General features: G+C 45.0%; 1 protein-coding gene across 1 annotated transcript in view; it reads left to right on the top strand.

Moving 5' to 3' along the window:
* The first annotated feature begins 45 nt into the window (after nt 1–45).
* RSF1 (remodeling and spacing factor 1) overlaps nt 46–16,824 on the top strand; it is a 73,216-nt gene continuing 56,437 nt past the window's right edge. The window contains 1 exon segment of the mRNA XM_042456069.1: nt 46–338. Within this exon segment, the coding sequence (XP_042312003.1) occupies nt 68–338 (271 nt within the window). The 5' untranslated portion in view covers nt 46–67.

Below are 16,824 nucleotides of genomic sequence, written 5' to 3'. Positions count from 1 at the left end.
CTCCACGTCGTTGCATCCCTGCTCCTCCTCCTTCTCTATCCATCCATCCATCCTCTCAGGATCCAAGATGGCGGCTGCGGCAGCAGCAGCAGCGGCGGAGGTTGCATCGGCGGCGGCGGTGCCTCCTCCTCCTCCTCCGTCGCCGCCGCCGCCGCCGCCGCCTGCAGCTCCTGCAGCTCCTCCGTCGGGGAGCCCTTCATTCCCGGGCTCTTGTCCCAACTTCGCCGTGGTCTGCTCCTTCCTGGAGAGGTACGGAGCCCTCCTCGACCTCCCGGAGCTGCCTTTCCCGGAGCTGGAGCGGGTCTTGCAGGCGCCTCAGGAGCAGCAGCAGCAGCAGGGTAAGCCTCGCCTGGGCCTCTTCCTTCCTCCTCAGCCGAGAGGCCCGGGCCCTGGCCTCGAAGGAGCCCCGCTGGAGAGGCCTTCCTGGCCCGACGGTCCCTCCCCCTTCGCCTGGGAGGGAGGGAGGCCAGGCCCCGCTCGGACCCCAGTTGGAGGCCCCTTCCTCATCATATGCATAGCTATCTATCTATCTATCTATCTATTTATCTCTCTCTCTCTCTCTCTCTCTCTCTCTTATAAGGGGCTCTCCTCTCTTCCTCCTCCCCCAAATAAAAAGGGGATTTGTTAGGGAGAGGGGAGTTTGGGGGGATGTGTTGCTTTTCTTCCTCATCTAGTTCTCCTGGGGGGGTCTTTTCTTCACCTCAAGATTATGTTGATGGTGGGACATGCTGTTTGGGGGGGCTCTCATCTCTTCCTTTTCCAAATAAAAAGGGGATTTCTTTATGAAGAGGGGAATGGGGGAGATGTGGTCTTTTTCTTCCTCATCTAGTTTTCCTCCCAGGATGATGATGATGATGATGATGATGATGATGGCATGCTCAATGGGGGGCTCTCTCTTCCGCTCCCCAATAAAAAGGGGATTTCTTTATGAAGAGGGGAATGGGGGCATGTGTTTCTCTTCTTCCTCCTCTGCTTTTCCTGGGGCTGGGACTTTTCATTCCTCCTAGATTTTCTTCTCCTCTTCAAATAAATAAATAGGTTAATAGCAATAACAGCAATAATTATTAACAAGAACAAAACAGCAACGAGAGCAACAGTCATTGATAACAGCAGCAAACCCAGCAAGGAATCTCCTTCCCCTTCTTGCCACAAATAAAAAGATGTTCATATATCTTTATCTTTATACAGATATAAATTAATAACAATAATAGCAGCACATGCCGTGGAGAATCTCCCTCTTCCCCCCCCCCCGAAATAAAGAGCAAGTTTCCTTATGACGAGGGGAATGGGGGGAGTGGGATGAGTTACTTTTCTTCTTCATCCAGTCTTTGTGGGACCTCCACCTCTTTCTGTTCTTCTTCCCCTGACTGATGATGATGATGATGATCATCATCATCATCTCTTACCTCTTTCTTTGCCTTCAAGATGAACAACAACAACAACAACAGCCACATGCTCAATGGGGGGGCTCCCCTCTTTTCCTCCTCCTGCTTTGAAAAAAGAGCGATTTCTTGATGAAGAGGAGGAGGAGGGAAGGTGTTTACTTTTCTTCCTCATCCAGTTTTCATGGGGGGGGGCTTTCCTTTCCTCCTCCCCTCCGCATTAAGGAGAGCAACAACAACAATAACAGCTGCACACTGCATGGAGGGGCTCCCTCTCTTCCTCATCTGAAAAGAGAGTAGGCTTCTTTGTGAAAGGGGAGTGAGGAGGGAGGGGAGACTGGTTACTTTTCTTCCTCTTACAGGTTTTGTGGGGGACCCACCTTCCTTTTTTCCTTTCCACCCCACAAATAATGGTGATGGTGATAGTGATGATGGCGGGGATATCAGCACACACATTTGGGGGGGGGTCCCCTCTTTTCCTCATCAGAAAAAGAGCTGATTTCTTTATCAAGAGGAAAGGAGGTGGATGTGTAACTCTTTACATTTTATTCATATATATCTGTTGGTTGAACATATATCCCACCTTTCTCCCCAATGGGATTTCAGAAGGCTTGCAACAGTTTAAAAGGTTCAGCTAAAACACTGAGGTACAGAAGTGTCTTTTGGACAGAGAGGCCAGGTAAAAATAAAGCTTTCATTTGATTTTTTCTTCTTCCTCCTCCTGTTTTTGGGGGGATTCGTCCCCTCCCTAACTCCCCCCCCCCCACAGAGAGACAACAGCAATAGCAGTAGCAGCAGAGGCAGCATGTTCAATGCAGGGGCTCCTCTCTTTCTCCTTCAAAAAGAGAGCACATTTCTTTGTGAAGGTGAGGAGACAGGTTACTTTTCTTCCCCGTCCAGTTTTCGTGGGGCCCTGCCTCTTTCTCTTCTTTTCATCCTCCAGATTATTATTACAGTAATAATAATAATAATAAATAGCAGACATGGGGGGCCCTTCTCTTCCTCCTCCCCCAAATAAAGAGCAAAGAGGGAAGTGGGAGAGGCATCACCTGTTACTTTTCTTCCTCATCCAGTTTTTGTGATGGCCCCACCTCCTCCTTTGCTTTGTCCCCCTGCCTTTGCCTCCTCCTCCTCCCCATACCTCCCCACCCACCCAGATCAGGAAGGTGTAGGCCTTGTTGCTCACCTCTGTGTGTGTGTATAGAGAAAAAGAGAGGGGATTTGTTGTTGGTTTGGAGAGCACTTGGGTTGTCTGTGGTGCTCTTCAGATCAATGAGAGCTTCCCTGCCCTCCCTTCCCTTACAAAAAGGCAGAAAGGTCTCTGCCCCAGAAGATTGCGGCTAAATTCAGATGGCAAAGGAGCGAAAGAGGCGTGCATCTCAATCACTTGCCTCTAGTTGGGCTGTTGTTTCCACTTGGAAAGAAGGGCTGATTTCCCTAAGGCAGGGGTAGGCAATCTTTTTGAGCCAGGGGCTGGGTTTCTTACCCTCAGACAACTGGGGGGCCGAAGCCAAAAAATAAATAATGAAAGAATTTTTTAAAATAACAATTAAATAAATAAACCGGGACAAATGTAGGCCAAAATTTTCCAATGGAGGACACTTTTTTAAAAAATCGAGGACAGGCAAAAAAATTGCTGATTTTTAAAAAAATGTTAATATAAATGCATATTTCAGAGGCTTCTATAGACAATTGCCCCCCTGCCCGACGCTTGCCCCCCTTTGCCTACCTCCTCCTGATAGGCCAAAGGCCCCATGCCCTCACGCGAGAGGCCAAAGGCTCCAGCGGCAATCGGCGGCAGGACCAGGCTGGGGCCGGTCCCAAGGCCTTGCCGGGCCGCAGGTTGCCTGCCCCTGCCCTAAAGAATCCTAAACCCCTTTATCTAAATTTTGTTGGGAACTTTGCAGATTTCACCCTACCCTGACGCTGTATAATCTGGTGAGTGGCCCTTTCTCCCATGCCCCGCGGTCTATAAAACATCTCTGAAAGACTGCATCTCTCTATCTCAGACTGCATATGAGGGCATAGACCAAGTCTAGGAAAGTTTATGCTACAACATCTTTTACTCAGTTAATCTCAAAGGTGCTACAAGATTCCTTTGTAAACTGTATCTTCCCATATGAGTCTCCCCGAGTCTTAAGATCCCCAGGTGTTTGTCCCATCATTGTCACAGGCTCATCTGGTGAGGGCTGCCTTGGTGGCAGCTCCTAGCCCAGGGATGGCAAACCTTTTAGCGTCTGAGTGCCCAAACTCAAAGGCATTCCTGCGGGGGGGGGGGGGGCACCCGGGGGTGGGACCTCTGCTTTCCGGGGCAGGACTTCCTCAGAGACAACTGAAGACCTGAGGGTGGGGGAAGAGGAGGAACGGGCGCACACTTGTTCCTCCTCTTCCCCGCCCTCCTGTCTCTCTGCGTGCTCTCAGAAAGGGCTTCGCGTGCCAGGGAGGGCACCCATGCCATAGATTAGCCACCACTGTCCTAGGTTGTGGAACTTCCTTCTGTGGCAGGGGTGGGGAACCTACAGCCCTCCAGGTTCTGATGAACTACCATTCCCATCATGCCTCACCCGAGCCAAGCTGTTCTGCTCTCCTTCCTTTGTCAGGCAGAGACTTTAGTATTTAGACAGGAGACTAAGGCACAGTACAGATCACCAACATGCGGCGTACCGGCGCCGATTTTAAGGTTAGGGACCGTGCGGCAACCGCACAGTCCCTAACCCTACTACATACGGACGGTGTCACAATGGTGGTGCCCTGTGTACATGCACACTGCCATTGTTATGTAAGTGCCACATGCCATCTGCACGTTGCTGCGTGGCGCTTACATAACGGGTGCATCAGTGGTGCACTTGTTACGCCGCCCCTGCAGCTCAAAAAGGTTCTTTTTCTTCCGTAGGGGAGCCGTGTGGTTTGGCGGCTGCGGCTTCCCTTCGGAGGAAAATAGGCTGCCAGCAGGCCGCCTTTTTGGGGTGGTCTGTCCCGGGTCAGTGAGTCTTTTAATGTGTGTGTGCATGTTGTATTTTATTGATATGTTTTTAAATATTTTTATAACTTTTAAGCTCCTTGATGTTTTATTATTTTTTAATATAATCTTTATTTTCATGTATAATTTAAAAAGTACAATAAAATTTCCTTTAACAATAAAGTATTCTTTTGTGTTAATTGCTCCTTGATAAGTCTTCCTTCCGTTCTTAGATACTTTTAATATGGTAGTTTTAATATGATGATTTAATATGTTAGTTTATTTGTTTTATTTTTTGTATCTTCATGTTCTTGTTTTAACCTAGTTGTAAGCCATTTTGGATCCCATATCAGGAAGAAAGTGTGGCAATAATTAATGAAATAAATGGAAGATGTGGCCAGCATGGAAACTGTTAAGGGAAGCTGAGAAAGATTCTTGAGTGTTACCAGTAGTCCTTTTATATTACTCAGTTATAGTGCTCTGATTCCACTTTAACTGCCATGGCAACATCCTGTGGAATCCTGGGACTTTCACTTTCTGTGTGTGCCTGCCTTCAAGTTGTCTGTTGAATTATGGAGACCCCATGAATTTGATGGGTTTTCTTAGGCAAGGAATACTCAGAGGTGGTTTTGCCAGATCCTTCCTCAGACAGGTTCTGATGTCTAGGATTTTTAGGCCAAACGTTCTCTTAAGGGAAAGATATTTAGAATTGGGATCCAGAGAGCTCTGGGGCCTCATCAGACTTCAGATCCTAGGATTTCACAGGATGTTGCCATGACAGTTAAAGTAGAATCATAGCATTTTAATTATACAATGTGAAAGGGCGTCACTTTCTAGAGCTGTGTCTCATCTCACATACCCAGTCTTCTGCGAAGCACGTTTTGGGTGTCTTTCCCACCTTCTTCTGTTGGGTTATTCCTCTCTCAGTTGCTTTGTGTTGAATGGTTTCTTCCTATTGATTCCAGCCTCCCTCCAATGCCTTTCTTACATGTTCGAGCCTGAATATATACACTGGTTGCACACTTTCTTATTTGAGTCTCTACAGTGGTTCTTGAATGGTGTCTATTTTTCCTCCCAATGAAGGTATGCTTTTCATTTTTTCCCTGTTTTTTATCTGTTTCGTAGAAAAGGTGAGGAGGCCTTAGAACAGTGGTTCTCAACCTTCCTAATGCTGCGACCCTTTAATACAGTTCCTCATGTTGTGTAACCCCCAACCATAAAATTATTTTCATAGCTACATGCAAATATGTGTTTTCTGATGGTATTAGGCGACCCCTGTGAAAGGGGTCCTGACCCACAGGTTGGAAACCACTGCCTTAGATCCTTCTCCCCCCCCCCCCCCCCCCCCCCCCCTCCACTACAATTTGCAGATTTTAGAAATAGCACCCTTCCCCTTGGTATATTCTTTGGTTTGTATCCCTTCACTATAGAATTAAAGAAGGGCTGTTGAAGAATGCTTGGGGGCGGAAGGGTACTACTGTCCAGTTTCTGGTTGGACCACTAGTACCTTTGGGATGCTGGGGATCTTGCAAAGAAAGCTGGACTAGGTGCTCCTGGTTTGAGCCAATTAGGTGCTGCTTAAGTGAGGGTCTTCAGTGGTCCACAAAATGAGTTATTTGTACCCTAACTGTTAAGAGATTCAGAGTAAATTTTAATCACATAGAGCAAAGAAATCTGAGTAAAATAAAGCAGACCATGTAAGGACTTGCTTTCTCTTTGGTTTGTATACCACTTTTGGATTTATGTAGTTCCATGAATGTTGTGTGTGTGTATGTGGGGGGGGGGGGGATTATAGCTCTTCCACTTAACTAATTTCCTAATGCATATGAATGATTCATTTTGAGGTAGCCAAGAGAGGAGCATTATCTGTTGCTGTACTTGCATATATGGAATCACAGTTGATGAACAGAGATGACATCCTTCAAGGCAGTGCTTCTAAAACTATCCAATATGGACACTGGCAAGGTTGTTTTCCCCAGCATGACATTTTTGTGCCCATTGACTACAACTTATCTTTTTTTCCTGGAAAGTCTCCACGGAGTGGCATTCAGTAGCTCATGTCCTGGTCCATAGGCCACCACTTAGAATAGCTTTGACTGTTTTGAGATACTGCAATGCCCAGCCCCATGTAAGCCTCCTGATTTTGGGGAATCCCATGTCAGTGTTGTCTGTAGATCTCAGCAGATCTCAGAATCTGCTGTTAAGCCCCCCTTTAGATTGGTACTTCAGCCAAACTTGAAGAAACTTTTCTTCTTTAAAGTGAAGTTGTTGGAGGAGTTTAAAATAAGTTAAGAAGGTACATTACTTTTTTATTTTGGGAGACGTTCTGAAGAATCAAGGAAATACTGTCTTTAAACGTTCTTCTTGAGCTGATCACTACTATTTCTTTTGAGTAAAAACCTGTTTTCTTTTTAAAAACAACAGCCTTGATCATTGGATTTATTAAAGATGGGCACATTTCCCCACAACATCTCCTGCACCAAAAATTAACAGTCTGTTTCTCCCCCTAAATTATGGGAACTTCCTTTTGTTGGCTGGGATTTTCTTGGCACATTCCATGAGAATGAAATTTCTCAGTGGCCAGTTTCTTTGATGACAGGGTTTTTAAAACGGATAATCAAAATAATTCAAATCCTGAAATAGTTCTTTAATTGCTTGAATAAGTTGTCTGGCATATAACTGCAATTTCCAATAATTTTGTAAATAGCATTTCACTGCTTTTAGGTTCTCCATTAGCAATAGCAGTACATTTCTCTACCGCTTATCAGTGCACTTAAGCACTCCCTAAGCGGTTCACAATTTGTAAGCTAATTTTTTGCATAAAGTTAGGGGAATGTATATGTATCAGTTTATTTCAATTTGATTAGATGTGATTTCAACATAGGTGCTAAACAAGGGTAGACAAAGTGGGATTAACTGTTGGGCTGTGTATCTGTAATTTCCATTCTATCTATTCTCTAGATTTCTGACTACTTGATGATGTTTTTATTTCAAAGGGCAATTCTATATGAACTGTTGTATCATCTTTGTTATTTACATGAACTTTTCTTTTGTCAGTCAACCAGTTGTCTCTTCCCTTTCTGCCTGCATTTACATTTTTTTGAGGTAAACATATTGTAATTATTTCATATTGCTTTGAGTCATTTTTCAAAACTGGCAACAACAAATTCTTGGGCTACTCACTGTCTCTGTCCAAATAAGCATAAATACTTTCCCTCAGCACACCAAGGACTCCTCTATGTTTGTTGTTGATAACTGCTGTCAACTTGACTTCTGGTGACCATATGAATGAGAGACCTCCAAGCCACCCTATCATCATCAGCCCTACTTATATCCTACAGATCTTCAATTGACTCCATCCATCTCTAATGCAGTTTTCTCCTTTTTCTACTGCTTTCTACCTTGTTTTGTGTCATCAAGTCATTTCTGACTAAAGATGACGCTAAAGTGAAACTGTCATGAGGTTCTGTTGGCAACATTTGTTCTTTTTTTTCCCCTTCTTTGCTGTTGCCTTCTCTGCACCCAGAGGGTTTCCATGGCTGAGCAGGGATTCAAACCCTGTTCTCCATAGTCCTTACATTGTTGTCTTTTCTAGTGAGTCATGGCTTCTCATGGTATATCTGAAGTAATCTCAGTTTAGTTGTCTTGGCTTCTAAGGAGAGTTTAGGATTGATTTGCTCTAGGACCCATTCATTTTGTCTTTTTATTAGTCCATGGAATCTATAGAACATTTCTGCAACACTACATTTTAAATGAGTTTATTTTCTTCTTTTTAGCTTTCTTCACTGTCCTCCTTTCACAACCATACAGAGAAATTGGAAGTATGATGGCAGGGACAATCCTTACTTTATTATAAGAAACAACTATAGGCCGGTTTCACTATTGCCATTTTTAGGTAAGGTGATCGAGAGAGCGGTTGCCTTCCAACTCCAAGCTGTCTTGGATGAAACTGATTATCTGGACCCATTTCAAACTGGCTTCAGAGCGAGTTATGGAGTTGAGACTGCCATGGTCGCTTTAGTCGATGATCTCTGTCTGGGCATCCAAAGGGGGAGTGTGACCTTGTTTGGTGCTCTTGGAAATCTCAGCAGCTTTCTCGATACCATTGACCAACAGTTCCTTCTGAAACGCCCCTACTGAGGGAGTTGGGCCTTAGGTGGCACTCCGCCTCCAGTGGTTCCGGTCCTACCTCTTCGGCAGATTCCAGATTGAATGCCGTGGGGGAACATTGCTCCCTAAGATGGAACTGACCACTTCTGGTTGTCCTCGGGAGCTTTTTTTCCCCACCTTTGTTTTTCACATTTCCTGAAAACCGCGGAGAGATCATCCGGATAACCGGGGCATGGTGTCTATCTCAGTACGCCGATGACACCCAAATATTGCTCCTCTGGTCTCCAACTGACTGCAGTGATAAGGATTGCGGGTCTCTCCTCTGCATGCCTTCACTGCTCGGTATCTGCCGGTAATGGGCTGGATGAGCGGAAAAAAAACCCGTTTTGAATCAAGAAAAACAGAAAAGTACAGTGATCCTCTTTATACCGTGGGGTATCAGTTCCCGGACCCCCCCCCTCGCTATTTTACTTTTATAACAAAATCCGCGTTGCTCAAAGCATATTTCGTCCCTTCCCCACCCCTCCCTCCTCCCTCCCTTCTCCTCCTTCCCTCCCCTTCCCTTCCCCTTACTTCCTGCCTCCTCCAGGCCGCTCGCCGCTGCGCAGAAGGGGCGGGGTGTGTTGTTGGGAGCAATGAGGCCCCCAGCACGATACCTTGCTCCTTCCTGGTTCCGCGACTCGCCGAGGCTGGAGGAGGCCGTGGTCTTTTTTTGGTTGCATGTTGAGCGTTCGCCAGCCCTCTGCTGCTGCTGCCTCCGCGCCTTCTCTTCCTCACCTCCCCCGCCAAAAAAAACCAAAAAAGTCGCGCGGGTGGGAAGAAAATGGAGACGCTGAGGGAGCAGCGCCGAGGCCTCGAGCCTCCCGCCACGACACCCGGCCCTCTCCAGCCTCCACGGAAGCGGGCTGGGTGTCGTTGCTGGTCCTCTTGGCCCCCCCAGCACCGGTATCTGGCCTTCCATGGCGCGAAGCGGATTGCTGGCACGGAGTCTTAAGGCCTCCGGCGCTGCTGCCCTTCCGCGCTTCCTCTTCTCCACCTCCGCGCCTTTTTTTGGGTGCGGAAGGGGAAAGAGGAGGCGGGCGGCCAAGCACGCCGGAGGCCTTTGAAGCCTCTCCAGCACCGACACTGCCTCCTCAGTTGCCCGGACGTGTCAGGTGTCAGTGCTGGAGTCCAAAGATGGTCCCCAGCACTGACACCCGCCCCTTCCGCGGAGGCCTGGAGGAAGGCCGATGCCACGCGCGGGAGTCCTTAAAAGGCCTCCGGCGCGGCCCCCTCCTCCTCCCGCCGCCTGTGGCAAAGGCCGGTTGGCGGTGCTGTTGGGGGCCAAGAGGCCCCTCCCCAGCCCGCCATCGCGCCCCCTTGCCACGGCGGCTCAGGGAGGCCCGAAGCTCTTGCCTCCGCCGCCACCCGGCTTCCCTGCACGCAAGTGGCGGCGGAGGCCAAGCCGCCTTCCGAGCGAATTAAGGTAATTAAGGGAAGGGAAGGGAGGGGGAAGGGAGGAAGGCGAGGGGAGGACGGAGAAGGAAATTGTCCCCAATGCGGCGCGCTGCACGTGCGCTCATTGGTTCCCCATTTGCCATCCGCGGATGCTCAAATCCGCGTATGGCAAATGCGCGTATGGGGAGGGCCGACTGTACTGGTGATAGATTCCCCAGGCCCGGGGAAGGAAGTTTATCCACCTGTCCTGAATGGGGTCACACTTCCCCTGACGGATGAAGTTCGCAGTCTAGGAGTACTTCTGGATTTGTCCCTGTATTTGACATCTCAATTAGATGTGACGGTCAGAAGTGCTTGCTATCAACTTTGATTGATACGCCAACTGCGACCCTACCTGGGCCAAAGGGACCTTGAAACTGTGGTACATGCTCTGGTAACCTCTCGCTTAGATTTCTGTAATGTGCTCTACATGGGGCAACCCTTGTACCAAGCCCGGAAGCTTCAGTTAGTACAAAATATGGCGACCAGATTGGCGTCCAGGTTTGACCATATAACACCTATTCTGAAAAATCTGCACTGGCTGCCTATTCGCTTCCGAGCACAATACAAGGTGTTGGTTATTACCTATAAAGCCCTACATGGCTTGGGCCTGAGTTACTTGAGGGACCGCATCTCCCCATATAATCCGCCTCACACACTCAGAACAACTGGGAAGAACTTGCTGGAAATCCCACCTTCTAAATATGTTACTACATCCCAGATGGCCTTCTCAGTAGTGGCCCCACAAATCTGGAACAGTCTTCCTGAGGAACTTGGCCTGTTCACCCCCCTAGAAACATTCAAAAAGAGGCTAAAAACTTTCCTCTTCTATCAAGCCTTCCCCTCTGGAAAATGAAGTTGTGTATTTTGATTCCATCAACCTTCTGCCTCACCCTTTCGAATGATTGTTTTAGATTTGTATATTGCATATTGTGTTATTGGTTTTATCTATTTCATGATGTGTTTATAACTGGTTTTAAATTTTGTGTACATTGCTTTCATCTTCTGGAAGAGCGGTATAAAAATAAAATTATTATTATTATTATTATTATTATTATTATTATTATTATTATTATTATTATTATTCAATGATAATAACTTGCTAAATTACTTCAGGATCTTGTCTAGTGCCTGCATAGCGTTATTTCCCAAATGCTAGCCTTTTGATTTCTTGATGGCAGTCTCCATTTTGATTAATGATTGAGCCAAGGTATAAAAAAAATATCTTTATTTCTATGTGTTCATCAACTGTAAATCTGCCTTTGCAATTTCTTCCTTGACTTTCTTCAGTATAGTTGGCCCCCTACCTTTGTGGGTTTGACTTTTGCAGATTTGATTATTTACAGGTTTCATTTATATGTTCCCTTGAGAACGTCTAGGTCCTCCAGTGCAGCTCTGCCAGAGGTTGACCATAGAGTCACACTGCAGTACTTAAGATTCCTACAGAAAATGGGAGTTTCCGTTAATACCAAATGATGCTTCCGTTACTGTTTACAGATGGGACAAGAATGGGATAAGTGTGCGGGAGTGTAATAATCTTCCCCCTGATCTTGTGAGTACCACAATTTAATGACAGGAGGAGGGCACTTTCCTCCTGTGTGATAAAGTCCAGTGTCACCCTGCACAACTTCCAGCTAAACCAGGGGTTTCCCAGGGGTTGCAAGAGAGAATATCGGGGAACGACAAAGAGCGGCTTGTGTCCTGGAATGATGAGTCATGAGCCATCGCTCAGTTTTTTTCTGAATAAATTAGAATTTAATTGCTCAGCTTAGATTTGCAGTTTATGCACTGAATTAAAAGCTCATTTTTTAAAAGTTAAATTTCTTCCCTTGCAGCATTGCATGTGGTTCAATTTGTGGTTTAAAAATTAAAAAGACTTCTGCATCTTCAAATGTGACAACTTTTGTAGGGGATGTGAACATTGATCAAACATTTCCTGGGGGTGTGGGGCACATAAAAGGTTGGGAACCACTGAGCTAGACAAAAGATGAAGATGAAGAGTAGGGTACAGGTGGAGCTTCGTTGTCAAAAGGAGCTTCATTGTCAGGGGCCTTTTAAATGGAGATGTGCCTATACAAAATCAGGTTCCCATCAAGGGACAAAGTGGTTCTCTTCTCCTGAATAGTTTCTTTTATTGCTTGCAGTGATTCCTGATGTGCTCCTTTGACAAATGAAGGGAGAGAAATCTAAGAGTTTTGTACTAATAGTATTTGAAGTTTTAGAACTGGCTAAGCTAGGTGTTGAGAACTCAAATCGCTTTAAATCTGTTTAAAACAAACCAACAAAAAACCCTTACTCTCTCCCATGAGCTTAAGGTGACATGTGTGATTCTTGCATACTTTACCTGCGCAACAGCTTCATGGCTGAGTTGATGTTTAAATCAGGCCCTTTGTCTGACATGCAGACTACTTCTGCGCACTGGTTTTATATTACTGCTCTTGGACAAGCCTTAGATGTTTCCACCAAGATGTAGGAAATGGCTGCAAAGGGGTGTTTGGAATTTAATCAAAAGGGTAGCAAAGAGCTCTTGTACTAAAGCCATTGTATGGGCCTAAACTAATAAGTATCCTAAATAGTTGTACGCCTTTAAGAATCTCTGGAAATAGAACAATTTGGGTTTTCCAATTGCCTATAATGATTTTGTCTTGAATGGTGAAGCCATGTTCTGTTTGAATATGCTTTATATTTCACCATCAAAACAGGATTGGTTCGCTTTCTAAAACCTGCTTTAATGGGAGGGCATTCTTTCATAATGTGCTGTGTTACACTGATATATAAATAATTTATAATGAAAATAAAGTTATTTCGAAAGAAACTCAGACAAGAAAAAACCTTCTCTCAATTGCATATTTTATACTATAGCAATTTTATAACTCTACTATTTAATTATAGGTAGGATCCAACAGGATACTTCTGCTGGGGGAGACAGGAAGGGGCTGATCCTACTTTCTCCTACAGCCCCCTTTGTGCCTTAAAAACCTGCCACACAGGGCTGGAAATTTTCCAGTGCCGGGTTTTTAGCACTGCAGAGAGAGCTGGGAAGAATGCTAGCAGTTGCACAGTGTTTGACCTAGGTTTGTGTGTTTCGGTTTTCTAAATAATGTAAATACATTGCGCCCATGCCATATGCAGATTTCAGCTTATGCTGAAGCTGTGCTGTATTAAAAAGAACGGTGAGTGTGCCTGTGACATGTCACACTGCATGTATGAGCCCCATTGTTTTCAATGGGGCTTGAACATACACGGGTTTTGCCTTATGCGAGGGGAGGGGGTGTCAGGAAATGATTCTCCATGTAAGGGAAGGGCCCACTGTACCTAACATTATTGAATATTTTCTGTTCCATGAAAAGTACCCTTATAGTTTATGTTCATTTTTTAAATTAATTGATATTAAACCTGTGAAGCCTGATGATCTCTCTCCCTTGCTGCACAGAGCATTTGAGCTGTGACAATAGCAATAGCAGCTACATTGCTGCACCACTTCATACTGAACTAAGCAGTTTCTAAGTGGTTTACAACATTTAAGCTAGTTGCCTCCAACAAGCTGGGTACTAATTTTAATGACCTCGGAAGGATGCCAGGTTGAGTCAACCCTGGAGCCCATGGCTGGAATCAAGCTCACAACCTTATAGTTGTGAGTGAGTGGCTGCAGTAGTGGCATCTAACCACTGTGCCGCCCGGGCGTCCTGACAAGGTCAACTTACTTGAAATGTATACGTCATGACATTTCCATCACCCTAAGTTAAGGAGACCTATAATCTCGAGCCATCTATTAAATGTGTATTCAGACAGTGTAGAACAAGGACAACTGTATTTCAAGTGTGTGGGGGAGTGTAATTTTTGCCTCTGGTCTCCCCATTGGGGTGTTTTTAAAGACCTGGATGTGACGTAATGTTACTTCTGGTCTCACAAGACTATCATGTTTTACAGTTTGTACTTTTGAAGTTTGTGATGATATGAGAGTATTTTCCCTCCCTCCCAATGTTTCTTTTTAAGAGTCTGGGTACTTTGGGGGTGTCCTGGTGGACTACAGCGGAGAGAGGGGAGTCGTACCTCTCCATTCCTGGTGCGCCTAGTGATTGTGACTCTCTGCATCATTATTTTATTTTCCTTTGCATCATTATTTTATTTTCATAGAACTTCAAGTGGAAAAAAGTATTAAAGAACAATTGTCATAATCACACCATAATTTTCAGAGTGCACCTTTACTTCCACACTTTCCCTGTGTCGGCTGCAATTTCTTTGTTCAAAATTCACGCTCCATCCAAAGCTCGGACTCTGATCGTGAAGAGGAAGGCCTTTCCATTAGTTTCCTAAAGGCTGTTCCTTGGGTTTGCCCTGAGAACTGCAATTGCACTTCTCTTTCAACCTTCTCGAGGAGATGCAAAATATATTTGTTCCCACTACTGCTTTTTTAATGTTTGTGTATTTGTTTGCTATTGCGTGAAGACTTGAATGTCAGCCAATAAATTGTGACAACCGTGCTAAATAAATTTAATGTTATTTTCCACTACTAATAAAAGAATGCCCTAGAAATCTTTTTGATGTCCATGATGTAGACAATTAAACTGAATTCTTGATGTTGTACCGTTATATCTTGGTGATGGCATTGGTTTTATGTTTAATTGTAGTGTAGATCTTTCTGTTTTGAAATTTGTTTGAGACATAGGTTAAAACAAAATTGTCACTTGCACTGCTAGAAGGAGATCTATTTCCGTTCTGAGTTGGGGAATTGCACTTTTCATTCAATGCTAGCTGAAGATGTTTTGCTGCCTGTGGACAAAACCATGGCTCCATCTTGTGGGATTCCGGGATCTGTAGTCTGGCACCAGCGCTCTCTGACAGAGAAGGCTAAATATCATATATATATCTCCCAGAATCTCATAGCATTGAGTCATGGCAGTTAGTGGCAGTGCAGATACAGCCTTTATCTGTCCCCTGCATGATATTACCTGAAGCAGATTGTTTCACTCTGCTCCATGATAGGAAGCGTTTTTAAGGATGGTAGAGCCACAATTCAGAAAGACATGTTAACTTTCTGAAACTTAACATACAGTGTGCCTGTGCCATGCTTACGCTGAAGCCACGCTGTAATAAAATGAATGGTGTGCGTGCCTGCGGCATACGTGTTTTTGCCTTACGCGCAAAAATGGATCCCCCATGTAAGGTGAGGGCCACTGTATATAGCTTTACTGAATATGAGAGTCATCTGCTTCCCTGCCTGAATAGCAGTGTAACCTCTTAAGAGGAATCTTTTGGTGCTAGACCTGGGACATCGGTAAGGAGAGAGCAATACTGTATTCTGTTGCATGTACAATGATACTTTGAGTCATGGTGTAATTGTGGTTTTGAGCTCATCCTTTCTTAAGTTCTTATATTTTCCATGCTTTTATATTAATTTGTTGTTGCCTACTATCATTATGATTTTGTTAACTTGCTTGTCAGTGCCTGGAGAAAGATTATGTACAGACCTGATAAATAACTTTGCTTGTTTGTAGTTATGAATTATTCTCCTGTCAAGAAAAGTTCAGTTTCTCAGTTCAGAGAGGTGAACAGAACCTTCCCTTTCTTCCTAATAAATTTTAGCTGTAAAACTTTGCCAAAGGAACATTTGATGAGTTTTTCTCACATAGCAGTGACCAGGTCTTGTGGGATGGCAAGTGGTAGCTGGTGCTCGTTTCAGTGGTTGGGGCAAAGGGTGGGATGATCAAGATCAGGCAGAGTAATTGTTAGTGGTAGACAGAACCAGTGTTTGTGGTTTTGGACCCTTCCTCCCCCCATGCGACCAAGAACACTGCAAAACACCAGCAGATTAACAGGAACAGAATCCAGACTCTGTTGTTCCCCCTCCACCACCAATAAATGGATCATTGCACATTTTACATGATTTTATTTTACATGAGATATTTCCCCAAACACTCAGATCAGAGATAACCTCTTGTCTCCACAGAATGAAGTATAATAGTTGCACCACTGTAGTGCAAAACAAATGGAAGTAGACCTTGCCAACCTGATGGATTATCATCATTTGTACTTGGGATTTCCCCACAAGCCACCATCAAATCAGAGAACACATTTGTAGATGCCAGTTTTCTAGTCAGATACAGTAAGTTTTTGCTGATTCAGTCCCCACATCCTGAGTGAAACCTATACAGCACTTCCTTCCAGTGTGTCTGGTGCAGTGGAGGATAGGGCAGCCTTTCTTGTTGAAGGACTGGACTGGAGAACCAGGATGGTATAGTGGTTTGAACATTGGACTATGACTGAAGATCAGGGTTTGATTCACCGCTCACCCATGGAAACCCACTCTCAGTTCCAGAAAACCCTGTGATAGGTTTGCCTTAGGGTTGCCATAAATCAGAAATGACTTGAAGTCACAGACCAGCAATGGACTTTCTGGTTGCATTATACATTAAAACTCTGAGTGTGTTAGTGTAAGTGTAAGAACCACATGCACAGAGTAAGGAATATAGCAAACTACACATAACATGGAAAGATTACATAACCACCCATCAACTTTAAGGACACCTAGCACCAAAACCACAGAAGTTCCTTTTTCAAGACTAGGGTCAGCTCTAGGATTTGGTGATGTGTACCTTCAAGTTATTTCTGACTCAGGGCACCCCTAATGTGAACCTGTCATGGGGTTTTCATGGCAAAGTTTGTTTCTTGACAGTTACAAGAATGAGTCAAAAACTTTCCCCCAACCCATCGTAGTACAGTGGGTGTGTTGTATCCGTGGGGGGTTTGGTCCCCCCCATGTGGATGCCAAAAACAGCTGGATCCCATTTGCCCTTTGGGTGAATGGGGTGAGGCCATCTGCATTGGGGCGGGCTGACTGTATTATAACTTAAAAATATTTATTGTAATCAGCATTTGTCTCATAGGTCAGAATAC

The sequence above is a fragment of the Sceloporus undulatus genome, chromosome 3 (assembly GCF_019175285.1).
Source record: "Sceloporus undulatus isolate JIND9_A2432 ecotype Alabama chromosome 3, SceUnd_v1.1, whole genome shotgun sequence".
In the NCBI taxonomy this organism is placed as follows: domain Eukaryota; kingdom Metazoa; phylum Chordata; class Lepidosauria; order Squamata; family Phrynosomatidae; genus Sceloporus; species Sceloporus undulatus.
Note: the sequence above shows the minus strand (reverse complement) of the source record. Positions and strands in the feature narration are given on the sequence as shown.